The sequence below is a fragment of the Carcharodon carcharias genome, chromosome 9 (assembly GCF_017639515.1).
Source record: "Carcharodon carcharias isolate sCarCar2 chromosome 9, sCarCar2.pri, whole genome shotgun sequence".
Lineage (NCBI taxonomy): Eukaryota > Metazoa > Chordata > Chondrichthyes > Lamniformes > Lamnidae > Carcharodon > Carcharodon carcharias.
The window spans coordinates 120,753,917-120,770,335 of NC_054475.1; the positions used below are offsets into that span (position 1 = coordinate 120,753,917).

At 39.9% G+C, this 16,419-nt stretch overlaps 1 protein-coding gene across 2 annotated transcripts in view; it reads right to left on the reverse strand.

Moving 5' to 3' along the window:
* The window catches only part of LOC121282621 (succinate--CoA ligase [ADP-forming] subunit beta, mitochondrial-like), a 115,891-nt gene that overhangs the window by 18,385 nt on the left and 81,087 nt on the right, over window positions 1-16,419 (reverse strand). For both annotated transcript variants that reach the window (XM_041196402.1, XM_041196401.1), the window contains one exon: window positions 15,732-15,874. In XM_041196402.1, the coding sequence (XP_041052336.1) occupies window positions 15,732-15,874 (143 nt within the window). The remainder of the gene's footprint in view (window positions 1-15,731; window positions 15,875-16,419) is intronic.

Sequence of the window (16,419 nt, forward strand, 5' to 3'; positions counted from 1 at the left end):
TAATTCCGACATAACTAATACAAACACAGTGTTACCAACAACAAAAAAAAATCAAGTTCCTTCCAAACCTACAGGTCGACAATTTTCAAACATGGCAAAGTCGAGGAAGAGGTAGTAGCACAGCAGGAACTAAACTGCATTGAAAAAGTATACTAGAATGCAGAGTCATAGCCATCATTTGGACACCACAATTTATTGCATTGATGTGCATAAGTTCTGTTTAGATCATATCAAGGCAGAATTGGAGAAACAGAGTTCTCAGAGGGTTGTAGGGCTGGAAAAGGTTACAGAGATGAGGAGGGGTGAGGCCATTCAAATGCAAAGATAAGAATTCAAAAGTTGAGGCATTGCTGGGCCAATCTCTTCTGTACACGTTGCATCAGTTTACAAACACCTGAAGCCAATTCAATCCCAGTTCTTATCACATATTCACAGCCTGTTAAAAGGAAAGATGTAGAAATGGAGCAGATCACTTAAGGAACTCATGAACACCTTACAGAGAAGGTAAGGAGATGGAGGGAAAAGAGAAATATATAGTATAACTCTCAGAGATTTCCATAGTCTGAAAGGATTTTGGAATATGAGGATCTTAACCACTCCTTGATCCAACAGGTATGGACACTGAATGCTGCAGTACGAGTTTATTAAGTTTAATCAGCGTACACAAAATTGATACTTAACAATGGCAGTAGTTGTGACAGTGAACTCTGGCTCTTGCTCTCCAAAGTCACTGGGGCATGTCTTCTGGGTTATGATCTGCTGACCGTGGTTTCAGCTTCCTGTGTAGCCACCTGTTGTGCTGTAAATGACTCTGTGACTCTACATGAGGTCAGCTTCAACATGATGTCAAGCCACCCAGTTCTACTTCTCCACTACCTCTCTCAAACTTCCAAAGGCGATACAGGAAATTAGGCCATTTGGCCCAAGGTGCCATGTTAACACTTTGATAGAACTATCTATTTCATCACACTCTCTCAATCTTTGCCCATAGCCCTACAATTTTCCCTTCAAGTATTTATCCAATTCTCTTTTGCATCTGTTTCCACTACTCTACTGAGACGATGCATTCCAGATTACATTTCACTGCATAAAAAAAGTTTTGGTGTCACTTCTGATTCTTTTGCCAATGAACTTAAATCTGTGTTCTCTGGATATGGACCCTTCTTCCAATGGAAACAGTTTCTCCTTACTTACTCTATCAAAGCCATTTATGACTTTGAACATCTCTATCAAATCTCCTTTTAACCTTCTCTGTTCCGAGGAGAACAAGTCCAACTGATCCAGTCCTCTGTCCCTTGTACCATTCTAATAAGTTTCTTCAGTTTAATCCTATCTACGCTTCTGTGTCTTATTTGAAATTGTTTGCTCTTTTTGATGAATGCGGGTCTTATGGTTTAGAAATAACTTTTTTTTGTTTATTGCACTGTGGTCTCATTGGTAGATAAATCCTAAATTACTTTGATTGATTAACTTAATATATATGCAAGTTGATGGGAGCACTTATTTAAACTTTATGTGTCCTGTGGGGCTCCATGTATATTTGGTATACGCCCAAGTGATCCATGAAGAGGAAAAGCTTGGACAAGCTGCAGTAGACCCATCAAAAGTCTAGTCACTGTATTGTTACTTCTTCTACAATGCAACTGTTGTCTTGTGGCAAGTTTGTCACATAATAAAAATTGAAACTTTCAGATTCAAACTTGAATCTTAAGTATTTGGTTATCTCGGAGAACTGCTGGTGGCAAAATCCTATTACTATAGAAATGCATTGTTAACCCAGGTTCCTGCTGTACCATGCAGATTGTGCTAGAATTTCAAGTGCATCATTGAAAATAAATGAAATAATGCCCAGTGGGTATTTGAAAGGGTCAGCTCTCTATAAGGTACATGGGGCTAGTGTAATGTCATAATGAACCCTGTTAATCTGAATTCTGGTACTGTTACGTTGCATTTCATGAAGCATTTATATTAGCTTTTATACAAAATGCACACTCTAGGCTTACAATTTACCAACATAAGTGTTGGTATGATGAAGGCAAGTAGCTTCATCTTAAATTTAGAATTAAGTAATACATAGTAGGAGTCTAAAGTAAATAAAGATTTTGCTTGGAAATTTGAAATTATTTATATCACTTATTGGACCTTCCCCCCCATGCCCCCATAATTAGCATGCCTAAAGACAAGGTTGACTGTGGAGACTTCAAAGTAAGGCTAGCTTACTGAGAGACATTTGCAAGCAGAAAAACAAAGTTTTATAATGTACAATTGTCAATCTAGATAACAAGCAGGCCAACAACTTCGAAAAAGAACTTGGCAGTCCCAAAGAACTGGCATCTCAAAAACAGGCCTGAAGATATGACAATGCGGAAACAAGTAGTTCCAAAGTTCAGTTTAATCCAAGCTGTCATAATTTGAGCTGCACATACACCCACCATTTTGTTATATGTGCCAAGTGAGAGAAAGTGGGCTTGGATGCAAGTAAAAGCAAAAAGATAAAAGCAAAAAAACTATGGATGCTAGAAATCCAAAACAAAAACAAAAATACTTGGAAAAACTCAGCAGGAAATGGGCCGGACACAGTTGAGGGCTCTGTCAACCACCGTGGGTGGAAAACCTCGGTCAATGAAGAAGGAAGACATGTCAGAGGAACTGTTTTTGAAAGTGGCATCATCAGAACAAATGCGGCGGAGGCGAAGAAACTGAGAGAATGGGATGGACTCCTTCCAGGAAGTGGGGTGTGAGGAGCTGTAGTCGAGGTAGCTGTGGGAGTCGATAGGCTTCTAATGAATATTGGTCGACAGTCTATCACCAGAAATTGATCCCCTTTTTCCAAATATTTATATAGATTTTTCTTTTCCCACCTATTTCCATTATTTTTAAATGTATTTCCATCCATTGTTTTATCTCTGCCTTTTGATCCCTTCCCCCCACCCCACCCCCACTAGGGCTATCTGTACCTTTATTATCACATCCCTTAGATAATATCACCAGCTTTAACACTTCTTTGTCCTTTTGTCTATGACATCTTTTGGTTATCTCCACCTATCACTGGCCCTCTATCCAGCTCTAGCTGTCCCACCCCCTCTTAAACCAGCTTATATTTCACCTCTTTTCTATTTTTCCTTAGTTCTGTTGAAGAGTCATATAGACTCAAAACGTTAACTGTATTCCTCTCCCCAGATGCTGTCAGACCTGCTGAGTTTTTCCAGGTATTTTTGCTTTTGTTTTGGATGCAAGTAATATTTGTAACAGTGGAAGATTTAAAAATTTCTGAAAAGAAAATAGGAAAGCTGAAGGCACACTTATTTCCTAGAAAAGCTGGATCCATTTCCCCTTAGAAAATTTTGAATTATTTTAGATACATTTTGGCATCTACCAGAATTCTGCCTTAATATAACGTACAGGGTGTATTACCTTCCTTTAGTAATTGAACTTAAATACAATTAGTTGATTTACAAACTGAAATCTTTCACAATGCACATCTATGATAAAAGTAAGCTTAAGATGTTCAAGGCACACATCAGTACGAGTGTCAGCTTGGTTTAATTTAGTTGATGGGACTTACATTTGCATCAGAGCACTTAGGTACAAGCCCTCTTCAGGACTTCAGTGCATAAACTAAATTGGAACTTGGGCACAGTAATGTGAGCACCTCGCTGTTGGAGATGCTATCTTTCAGATGTGATGTTTTAAAGCCATGCATGCCCCATCTGCAGGACACTGCTGGAAGAACAGAGTTCTTTTGGTGTTTCGACCAATTTTCCTCTTTCAACCAACACTATCAAAAATATTAATTGTCTTTCACTGTAGAGCTCTTGTTGGGATTTTGCGACATGCGTTAAGATTATAATGAAAATCTAACACTGGCACTCCACTCAGCATTAGGCTTTCATTTTTAAACTACAGTATAACTTCAAATACAAATCTGACTTAAATCCAGCATTTATTGTTCATCCGTAGCTTTCCTGAGAAGATGGCGATGGGACTTTTTGATCCACTGTAGTCCACTTGGAGATGGTACTCCCACCAGTGCTGTTCGGTGGGGACGCCAGGGTTTTGATGATAAAGAAATTCATACCAGCCAGAGACAACCATCTGGAAAACTCAATTCTAGTAGATGAAGGGCTAGCCAGTGTTTTCTTAAGGTGATTTATTTTTGGGTGCAACCATCTTATACAGAAAGAAATACAGAAAAGTGAACATAAAAGCTGCACAGAGCTGATAGCAGGATGTTGACAGGCACTCAGTCTATGCTGTACCATAATTCTCAATACTGTCAAGGCTCTTCTCAGATCCTCAGGTAAATGTAGTTCAACCTTTGACAAATCCTGGATCCAATTACTTGTTTTGTCATTCCTACAATGTCATCACTTCTTATTTAATGCCAGGAGTTACGGACACCTTGCTCTATGCTGTGCTTGTGTATAGCATGAAACACACGCCAAATACTCAATTCCATTTTTCCATTCCCAGCTTCGGTTTACAGCCTGTGAAAGTTAGAGACTACTATTATCATGTCCGGCACATCTTACATCTGGCAGGATCCTCCTGTTCAGATACTAAATGAAGTAACTTAAACCAAGGGTCTATGCAGCCTAATTTTATTTGAGTATTGCTGAAAAAAGAGACATGTCTAAGCTTTTCGTCTTGCACTCATCAGGACATTCGGAAGAATACCAATAAAAGGGGGAAAACCACAATTTATACTGTTTGTGAAGAGACTGCTGATTGGTTGGCAAGTGTGTTGCCATGGAGAAAGCACTACTGATGGTGACTGGCAGTTAACTGCCAAGCATTGTTTGAACTTTAAACCAGGCAGCTTGACCCTGATTGGCCAGGCAGCTTGACCCAAGCAAACTAGAGACATTACTTTTTCTCTTTGTCTAAGTGATTCATATAGATTATAAATAGCCGAGGCCCAGCACCGATTCCTCCTGCACTCCACTAGTCACAGCCTGCCAACTTGCCGTTTATTCCTACACTCTGCTTCCTGTCCATTAATCAATCCTCTATCCATGCTAATAAATCACCACCAACTCCATGAGCCCTTATCTGTGTGTATTAATCTTTTGCGTGACATCTTATCAAATGCCTTTTGGAAATCCAGTGTACAACATCTACTGGTTTCCCTTTATCTAACTACTGGTTACACCCTCAAAAAAACTAATAAGCTTGTCAAACATGATTTCTCTTTTGTAAAACCATGTTGATTTGTTCTAATCAGACAATGTTTTTCTAAGTGCATTGTTAAGACTTCCTTAATAATAGATTCCAGCATTTTTCCAATGACTGATGTCAGGCTTACTGATCTGTAGGTCCTCATTTTCTCTCCCTCTCTTCTTGACTAGCAGTGTTGCAATGGTCCAAACTGCTTAGACCATCCCAGAATCCAGGGAGCTATTGAAAATGATAGCTAGTGCATCCATTGTCTCTGCAGTTATCTCTTTTGGAACCCTAGGATGTAGGCCGTCCCGCGGATTTGTCAGATTTTAGTCCCTTAACTTTTTCTCGTACTTTTTCTTTGCTGATTTTAGTTACTTTAATTTCTTCACTTTTATTAGCCCCTAGGTTACCCTTTATTTCTGGTATGTAACTTGTGTCTTGTTAATTTTTCTGCTTTTTCCGTATTCTCCATGTTAATTTATCCTGTCTCTGCTTCTGAGGAACCAACGTTTACTTTAGCTTCTCTCTTTTTATTTGCTTGTAAAAACTCTGAAAAATTGTTTTTATATTCCTGGCTACTTCTCATATTCTATCTTTCCCTTTTTATCAACTTTTTCGTGACTCTCTGCTACTTTCTAAAACAATTGCAATCCTCAGATTTATTACTATTCTTTGCAACATTATAAGCCTCTTCTATTTTCTAATATCCTTAACCTCTTTAGTAAGCCACAGATAGAACTTTCTCAGAGGTTTTGTTTTTCAATAGAATGTATTTTTGTTGAACATTTTGAATTGTTTTTTTAAATGTTTCCAACAGTTTATTTACCCCTATACCGTTAGTCTATTTACTCAATCAACCTTGGCATGTCTCCCCTCATGTCTACATAATTGGGATAAAAACAAAAAAACTGCGGATGTTGGAAATCCAAAACAAAAACAGAATTACCTGAAAAAACTCAGCAGGTCTGGCAGCATCGGCGGAGAAGAAAAATGTTGACGTTTCGAGTCCTCATGACCCTTCAACAGAACTAGGTGAATCCAAGGAAGGGGTGAAATATAAGCTGGTTTAAGGTGTGTGTGTGGCGGGGGGGGTGGTTTGGGTGGGGGGAGAGAAGTGGAGGGGGGGATGTGGTTGTAGGGACAAACAAGCAGTGATAGAAGCAGATAATCAAAAGATGTCTCAGACAACAGAACAAAAGAACACATAGGTGTTAAAGTTGGTGATATTATCTAAACAAACGTGCTAATTAAGAATGGATGGTAGGGCACTCAAAGTATAGCTCTAGTGGGGGTGGGGGGAAGATAAAAGATTTAAAAATATTTAAAAATAATGGAAATAGGTGGGAAAAGAAAAATCTATATAATTTGTGTTCTTTTGTTCTGTTGTCTGTGACATCTTTTGATGATCTGCTTCTATCACTGCTTGTTTGTCCCTACAACCACATCCCCCCTCCACTTCTCTCCCCCCCACCCAACACACCTTAAACCAGCTTATATTTCACCCCTTCCTTGGATTCACCTAGTTCTGTTGAAGGGTCATGAGGACTCGAAACATCAACTCTTTTCTTCTCCGCCGATGCTGCCAGACCTGCTGAGTTTTTCCAGGTAACTTTGTTTTTGTTCTACATAATTGGCTTTGTTTAAGTTTAAGATTCTTGTTTGTGATTGGAACATCTTGTTTTCAAACCATCACTACTTCCCACTGCATCTTTTACTATATTAACAATTAACTCTGCCTCACTGCACAATGCTAGATCTAAAATAACTTTATTCCAAGTTGGTTCCACAACGTAGTGCTCCAGAAAACTGTCAAGAAAGCAGTCTACAAATTCATCTTCCAGACCACCTTTGCCAATTTAATTAGCCCAGTCTACATGAAGATTAAAGATCCCACATAGGTTTAGATTTAGCAAGGCAAAGGTAGTTATCCAGTGTTACCAGACCCAGACCCCTGGCCTACATTAATGTCAGACCCTATATCCCATGGCTAGTGTTCCTTGGCCCACCTCTAAAATGCTGACAGGCTCAAGTGCTTCTTCTCCCAGATACCCTTTCCTGAATGCTCCAAGACTCTACATTCCCTTAAGTACTCATAGCAAAAGAAAAAAGGATGGTGAACCTGCCTCATTTTCAAAATGGATTTTACATGCTGATTATTTTCTCCAATTCCCTTTTGCAGTTGAATCAGCCTTTGCATTAGTCATCAAGGGGGTTCTTGAAATACTGATTCCCAACACGCTCACTTTTACACACAGCAGTAAACCAAAAGCGAACAATTAATTCCTTAATGCCAAAATAAACCAAGCTGCACCTTATTGACCTGGCAAGTCTACACTGGGCGCTTTGCTAGATGCATATGTCAGGGACCAATGGTAAAAGTAACATGCAATCACTGGTGGATGGTATCCGGGTCTTCGCACCACTTTAAAGCTATTAAGCCATATCTGTGTGTATACCTTTATGCTTGACCTTTACCTGTTGTTTACTCTACCCACCCCCCGCTTAGCTTTTGTTCAGTCTGACAAAGGAGGCTTTTTATCTGCCAATGGCACTTCTACATGGGATCAATTATCCTCTTTTTTCAGATCTGGATAGATGAGCACTGTATTGCCAGCACTTCCTCTTTTTTTCCTAGACAGCTTTCTGGAACACAATTGTGCTTCAGTGCTAGCAATTAACCCTGGAACAATGGTTACAATAACACCAACTGATTTTCGGGTGGGGCGGAATGGAGGGGCACACTTCACATATTTGTCCATTCACATCTTTTCTCCAAAGAACACAGACAAATGTCCTGTTTTAAAATAATTGTCAATGTTGCTCTTTATCTGGCTATCTGGAGCTATGCAACAATGGTCCAATGAGAGCCACCCCATCTGATTTTCCCCCCTTTCAATAACTGTGCAGCTCAGATCAAAAATAAAGTGGAATTGAGAATTATCTTTGCCCTCCCAATCTGTGGTGTTCCAAACCTTGGAAGCACCACACCACTAAACTGATTAGATTTTTAGTGGAACTCAATTTTTTTTTAATGCTTTGGTGTGTTTCCAAATCCAATGGAGGTTTGACTTTGATTTTGTTTCTATAATTTGTTCCTTAAAACGATTCTTGAAATTTGCACAAGATTATCACAAATCCTACTGCAAACAGAATGCATGAATTCTTTAAGATAGGCAGCCCACAGATCACTTGTCTTACAGACCAGTTGCTCAGTCATGGGAAATATTGTCCCTCACAACATTCTCCTTATCATTGGTAACTGTCTATCAATAACTTTCAAAACCAGAGATTTAAATTAATTCAAAGCCCAATTAAATCATCAGTTTTGTATAAATCTCCTGTCCATGTCAGCAAGCTCACCAAGAGAGTTAAATTAAATTAAGAAGCTGATCGAATTTAATTTCAGGCTTATAATTAGGAACTTTGGTATCATGAATACCAATTATGACAGTCGAGTAAAACAGTCACTCTGTAAATTGTTCACAAAACAAAAACATTTAAAAGAAAATGCAAAAGTTAAAGTTCGATGATTTAGTCATTATTGTTGTTTAGAATTAAGAAAGACAGAAACAAGAGTAGGCCATTCAACCCCTTGACTGTGTTCTACAATCCAATAAGATCATGTCTGGTCTCTACCTAAGCTACCCAATATTTCTACTCCACTGACAAAATTCTCTGTTCTGAAAGCTTCAATTGATCCAAAATCCACACCCTTTTGGGGGCACAAATTTCCAAATTTATACCACCCTTTCTATGATAGAAACATACACTGGTCTATCTTCAGCCAGATATTCTTGGCCTGGAAGTGGCTCCTAGGGAGCAGCAACAACTGGCATCAGTGCCTTGGCAAGAAAGATCAGGCAAGATTTGCACCCCTGATCACAATTCAGCAAAACTCTGTGTGTGCATTGAAATTTACCAAGGACAGAAGTGGGCTAAGTTGTGATGCCGCTCCTTTTGAAGGCTCACATAATGAATAATGATCAGTTGAACAGCTGAACCATATCCTAATAAAAGGAAAAGGCAGAGGAATAAAATTGGCAAGAGAAAAATGCGGTGTCACAAATTTGAAACTCTAATACTGGCCACAAAACAGGCTGTTCTGATTTCTGATTCTAACAATTAGTATCAACATAATATCAATTTAACTTTACAAGGCCCCAAATTTCTCTCTATTATCTTCTCCTGCTAAATCTATTTTTACCTCCTTAATCCGTGTACACCTAAACTTACTTTCCTTTCAATTGCATAATTTACTCTCTTGCTTTTCCCCTTCCTCACCATATAACCTGAAAGCCTCCCTAATGGTTCCAGTTAGCTCACCTGTGTAGGTTATCCCATTTGCAATGGTCACTTCTACTCCAGAACTAGTCCCAATGCTCCGCAATGTGAACCTTTCCCTCCTACACTATGGCTATAGCCACAGATTTACCTTCCTAATTTGGCTGATCCTGGATTAACTTGCAAGTGACACTGTTGGCAATTTGGAGATGATTTCTTTTGAGATCACCTTTTTCCTAGGATTGTTTATTCTTCTCTAAGTCACAGGGTCCAACATAAATGACTACTTCCAATGGCCCAGTTCTCTCTCCATATATCCCTTGACTCAGTGATAGCACTCTCTTTGCTGAGTCAGAAGGTGGTGTTTTCATATGTCATTCCAGGACTTGACACAACCTTGGGTGACATTTCAGTGCAATAGGAAATGCTGCACCTTGGGGAAAATGTTAAGCTGAGGTCACAACTGCCCCTTCAGGTGGGTTAAAGGATCTCATGGTGCTATTCAAATACACTTTCATGTTTTGAAAAACTTTGAAAAACTAAAGAATGAAAGAGTATTTCCACTAGTAGATAAATAAATAATGAATGTCTACAAATGCTGGATTGTCAACAGTAGTGTAAGACAAAACTAGAACTAAAATCACAGTGTTATCAGAACTTAGAGAAGGCTAAACTCAAGCCCCATGGAGCTGGATGCAGTGCTGCAAAAGGGTCAGTGACCTTACATGGGTGTTGAAGGTCAGTAGATGCATCTTCAAATGCCATATGCCACCAATTGCACCACCAGCCTCACACACTGCTCAATGTCCCACACTCTCATCAATTATCAACCAAAATCTCTATTAATCAAGAATCATACCTGACATTCATAAGTGCCACCTAATCCTCACAAACTTAGCACTGCTACAAACCTCATATGTGTATTTCTCAGTTTGCACACACAGCTATTTAACCATAACAACCACATCATTCAAACAGATTGCATCACAGTCACTAAACACTTTTTCTCATGCAGGCCAAGGTGGTGCACAACCTGAAGGCAGTAGCACCTAACTGGCATACTTACAGGGGTGGCTGCATATCCTAACTCCCACGGAAGAGACAGTGCTTGCCATCATTGGAGAGGCCATTGCTGAGACCGTAGCCAGCGACAGGGCTGAAATCAGCAAAGGTGCATGATTCTCTTATCTAATCCTCCTTCTCACATCCAACTTCTGTCTCATTCCACAATCTCTTCTGATGTACATGGTATGAGCATGTATATCTTACTTTGTCCCCACTTTCCTAACCCCTTGTGTCTTTCTCTTTTTAGTTACCGACGACTTCAATCGGTCCAAGCAGTGGTAGAACAGCAACAGGAGGAAGATCAAGAAGACAGCGATGATGAAGAAACACCGTCATTCAATCTCATACTCATAGCCACCAGCTCAAATGGTCACAATCCACTTACTTTAGAGGACAGCTTAGAGATAGGATAAACATGTTGTTGAGACACCGGGAACAAGTGGTCTGCAGTGGACAAGGAAGTGCATGTGCCAGCTCCATGGAGGATGAGGTCCCCATGAGTTCTGCTGCAGAGGACTCAGATGAGCATTTCGAGGAGGAAGGCAAAGAAAGTGACAAAGAAGTATGAATAACTAAATGTTTGGTGCATTGGCAAACCTGCCAGAAAACCCACATATAATGTCAAGGACCATGGAGGAGTCTGGCAGCAGCTTGCACCTGCACAGAGTTTGGAGCCCATCTCTTCTAGCAAAGCAGTGGTGACCAGCTCTTTTAGTACACAGTGGAACTAATATAATGCAGCATGGGCTATGCAAGGTGACCAAAGGCTTAGCTTTCAGTACAACACAAGCAGAAGCCATCCAATATCTGAGTGCTGCAGTGGAAAATGAACTTCCATTATACAAGGTAAGCTTGCTGCCATGTAAGCTCATACTACTGTTATGGCTGCAGATACCAGTTTTCAAAGGGGTTTTTAGGGTATCATAATAATCCAGCAATTTGGCCTCCAAAAAGTTGCTAGAATTGTTCAGACAATGCCCTAGGGAAGTGTCAGTAGCTCTGTGAAGTGCGACCCTGCTGTCCTCTCTCAAAATAATAGTATTTGTTCTCCCACCACTGCCATTCCACCAGTGCCCTTGCTGTTACCTTTCAGTCAGCCAGCTCAGACTTCTTTCACCCAAGCCAAAAAGGTGCAGTCTATTAGGCCTTCTAACCCAGTGCAGCTCAAGGTTGTCCTCCAAAGCCATCTGCAGTCCCCCATCCCATTGAAAGTCAGCTGCCGTCCACCAGCCAGGATAGTCACTGGAGAGCACTAGGTCACGGAAAAGACACATGGAAGACAGCCACAAGGGAATGCACAATGGTGAGAATTACTACCTGAACATGCTGAGTGGATACAGCTTCCTTTTGAAAGCTCCTCTCCACCTCAGCCTGAGAGCCCTTTTCTCCCTCCTCCTCACTCTTCTAGCAACTTGCCCTGTGCTTCATTCCCCTGGCTCATTCTCCCAGTTTGGTTGCTCTCCAAGTGAAATGCCTATTACTGGACCCATGTCTGGGAACAATTGGTTTGTGCTGTAAACCTGAAGTCAGGCCCAATTCCTTCTGCACCTGCCACACCACTCCCTGTACGCTTTCTTAACTTTAAAAGAGTTCCAGAGAACACCAAAAATTTATACAATCGCAGCAACAGTCGGCAAAAATCAATCAGCAAGTAACTGAATCTGAAAGTAGCTGATACTGCAATCCTTTTAATTACAGCTGGTGGGGAGTCCGCCCTGCTTCTGATCTCAGGTTCAGCCAATGATTAAGAGAGGATAACGGCTGAAGCGTGAACTCCAAAATGGCACTGGTGTCACTGATTTCATGATCTGCCTACCCTACTTACTTCCAGCGGACCCACACTGTCGGGCACTGCCCTCAGCAGTATGACATCCTCTGCAACTCACACCAGAAGTACACACATCAAAAAGAAAGCATTACCTATTCAAATTTTGAGCTGGCAATACTTTAGCTACAAGTGGCTGTTGAAAAGACGAGACTATCAGAAGTCCCGGAACAAAAAGAGCCATCTCTTACTACCTACTCACGTTCTAGTATATGTGTGCTTTGTCCAGCAGACAGCTAGCACATACTGTCTGCTCACGGCTAGATGACATTGACCATAAACAAATGAGGAAAACATCTGGGGGAAACAACAATTACAATAAACAATGAGTGCCTGCAACTAAAACTAAAAATATTTTCAAAGGTGTGAACCCTTCCAATGGAATCATTTGACATTTCCCTTCCACCAACTTTCTAGTCAGCTCTCACTCTTGAGCTAAGGATTGATAAGTAATGACTAATCTTCATTACTTACCCAAACAAAACAAACTCCAAGTCACCTCTTTGATGGACATGCCCTCTAAACATGATATCTCAAACCAGCTTTCCATATGCTCAGTTGTCATTGCCTTCCAAGAAGAAAACCTCACCTCTGCTTATATATACACTGCTACTTAATGATACACAACTATCTTTATAGAAAAAAAACAAAAACAGAATTACCTGGAAAAACTCAGCAGGTCTGGCAGCATTGGCGGAAAAAAAAAGAGTTGACGTTTCAAGTCCTCATGACCCTTCGACAGAACTTTATAGTGCTGACTAATTCCATAAAGATCAATCCAGAATACAAATAATTAATTAGGGGAGGGACAACTTCAGTGGGATGAGAAAATGATCTGGCTCAGGTTAACTGGAATTAAAGATGGTGGGTTAACATGTAACCAAACAATGGTCTGCCTCTAAAGAGGACATACTTCAGGTACAATCAAAGGCATATAAATCCAAAAGGCTGGTAAAAGGAGGAAAGGAGTCAATTTGGGACCTAAAAGGATATTTAAGCATGGAGGAGAGGGACATGGTTGAGGTACTAAATGAGTACTTTGCATTTGTCTTCACCAAGATGGAAGATCTGTCTAAATCAAAGTGAAAGAGGAGATATTTAAGAAACTTGCTGGGCTAAAAATAGGCTAAAGGTATTAGATAAAATGGCTGTACTTAGAAGTTGATATATCACCAGGAACTGAGATGCATCCAAGGATAAAGGGAGATAAGGGAGGAAATTGTGTAGGTCTGGGCCATAGTCCTCCAATTCTCTATGAATCACCAAGGAGCCTTGGTGAGTTGCTGCAGTGCATCTTGTAGATGGTACACAGTGCTGTGTCGGTGGTGGAGGGAGTGTATCCATGCTGCTACTGTCCCATGCCTCTAACTTTGCTGTCAAGTCTGTTATGTAACACCTTATTAAATGTCTTTTGGAAGTCCTTGTGCACCAAATCGACCGCATTTCCCTCATCAACCCTCTCTCTTTCCATATCCAAATACATGGCCTACAGCAATTCAAGGTGTCAGTGTCGAGGGAAATTAGAATTGGGTAATAAGTGTTGGCCTAGCCAGCAATACTCACATCACATAAAAGAATGAATAAAGATAAACAAAATTGGCTGAAATAAAGTGTTTTGGTGAACTGTTGTTTCTCAGACTAGAGGAAGGGTTATAGTGGGTCTCCCCAGGGGTCGGTGTTAGGATCTCTGCTTTTCTTGATACATACTAACAACTTAAACTTAGGTGTGCAGGGCACCATTTCAAACTTTGAGGATGACACAAAACTTGGGAAGTATTATGAACCATGAGGAGGATAGTGATAAACTACAAGAGAACATAAACAGAATAGTGGAAATGAGTTGAAATGTGGCAAATGAAATTTAATGCAGAGAAGTGTGAAGTGATTAAATTTGATAGAGAGAGGAGGGACAATATAAATTCAAGAGTATAATTCTAAAGGGCATGCAGAGCAGGGAGGCCTGTGGGTATAAGTGCACAAATCACTTAACGTGGCAGGGCAAGTTCAGAAAACAGTTAATAAAGCATGGAATCCTGGGATTTATAAATAGGGGCAAAGAGTATTAAAAAAGGGGAAGTTATCATCAACCTCAAAATATTGTTTCGGCCTCAGCTGGAGTAGTGTCCAATTCTGGCCCTTTAGGAAGCATACGGAGGCCTTAGAGAGAGTGCAGAAAAGATTCATAAGAGCGGTCCCAGGGATGACGAGTTACGTGGATAGATTGAAGAAGCTTGGGTTGTTCTCCTTGGAGAAGTAAAAATTAAGCAGAGATTGATAGAGTTGTTCAAAATCATTTAAGGACAACGTCTGGATCACGTAGATAAGGAGAAACCGTTCCCACTGGCAGAAGGATCCAAAACCAGAAGACACTCATTTAAGGTGATTGGCAAAAGGAGCAATGTTGACATGAGGCAAAACCTTTTTACACAGCTAGTGGTTCGCATCTGGAATGCACTACTTGAGTCTGAAGGAGACAGATTCAATCGAGGCTTTCAAAAGAGAACTGGATAATTACCTAAAGAAAAAAAAATTGCAGGACCACAGGGAAAAGGTGAGGTGAGGAACTCTTGCAGGGAACTAGTGTGGACATGACAGAGAATGGCTTCCTACTGTGCTGAAATCATTGTGGTTCCGTGCTGTTTTTTTTGTAGTTGCGAATTTGAGAGTGCCTTGAGACCTTGTATGTATCACAACTCGTCCGGATAAACAAAATATATGTGATTGCTATGTGCCTCCATATATACCTTCCATTTACACAAGCATGTAAATGCCCAGGTGTAAATGAAAGCCTTTATATTAAGAAAAAAAACACTTTATTACCTGGCACACTTTTTGAGAAAGTGGTTGGTTAGCAGAATCTTTTCCATGAGTAATGTGTATAAATGAGAATCTTGTGTAAATTATGCAGTCAGTAACAATAACAAATCTAAGTTGGTTCACATTGGATGCAATAGTAGAGAGTAATAAAATATTATGTGCTTTGTCGCATCAGAAAATTAATTCTGTTACATGAGACTTGTCAACAATTGGTAAATACACCACACATTCTGATACTTAGCAACATCAATCTATGTAAAATGTCAAGTTTAAATTCCTGGTCAGTACTGAATTTATTGATATCAGCTGGGGGTAAGAACATTACATTCTTTTTCTTTACTGCTCCCACGCTAGAGGAAAATGCAGCTCCCTACTCTCTTGACAGCTAGTCCATGACTCCCACTGCAAAGCGTGAACACGCATGTCCACGGATACCAGGCACAAACAGTATTGTACTAGCCTCTGATGCCCCTCACAGTCAAGTAAGATGCCAGAGACAATAACTGCACAAGTCAATAACTTCAACAAAATGCAAGATAAGGCTTAACTATTTGAATATTTTTACATCTTTTATACCTACTTTTTTGTCTGAAGTTATTAGCTTGAAGGCTTCTGTGACTTGCTGGGCTGTTGCTCCACCACCTACATCCAGGAAATTAGCTGGAGTACCACCATGAAGTTTTATAATGTCCATGGTTGCCATAGCCAGTCCTGCACCATTCACTGTATAAAGAAAAACAAGTTTAATCATTTGAAACAATACACTGGTAACAGAAAATTAAGATTAAAATTATTTAATTTATTGCAAATTATATTACGAATGAAGAAATTTTCAATGGATCTGTACACAGATATAAATTTACTTTATAATCAATTAGTTTTTCAAATTATTTTACTCGATGTTCAATGAAGGAAAAGAATTGCATCTTTTTTAAGCAGAAATTTTCTATTACTTCTCAAAGGAATAAGCTCAAGGGATTTCGTACTGTAGATTCGAGGAATGTTTAAAAGAACTGTTTGCAGGGAGATAAACAGGCAGAACAAAATACGTGGTTCATTAAGCAACTGGAGTGATGGTAAGACTGTATTTAAGGAAATAAAAGATGCATTGTTATTGATAAAATTGGGAACTATGTACTGAGAATAAATAGCCCATCGTGCAAACGGGGGATAGAAAGTGAGGGTGGAGGTGGATGTGGTGTAGAATGCTGAATGAGCACGAGAAGGTTAACAAAAGGGCGCACACAAAACAGATGGCTGGAACTGTT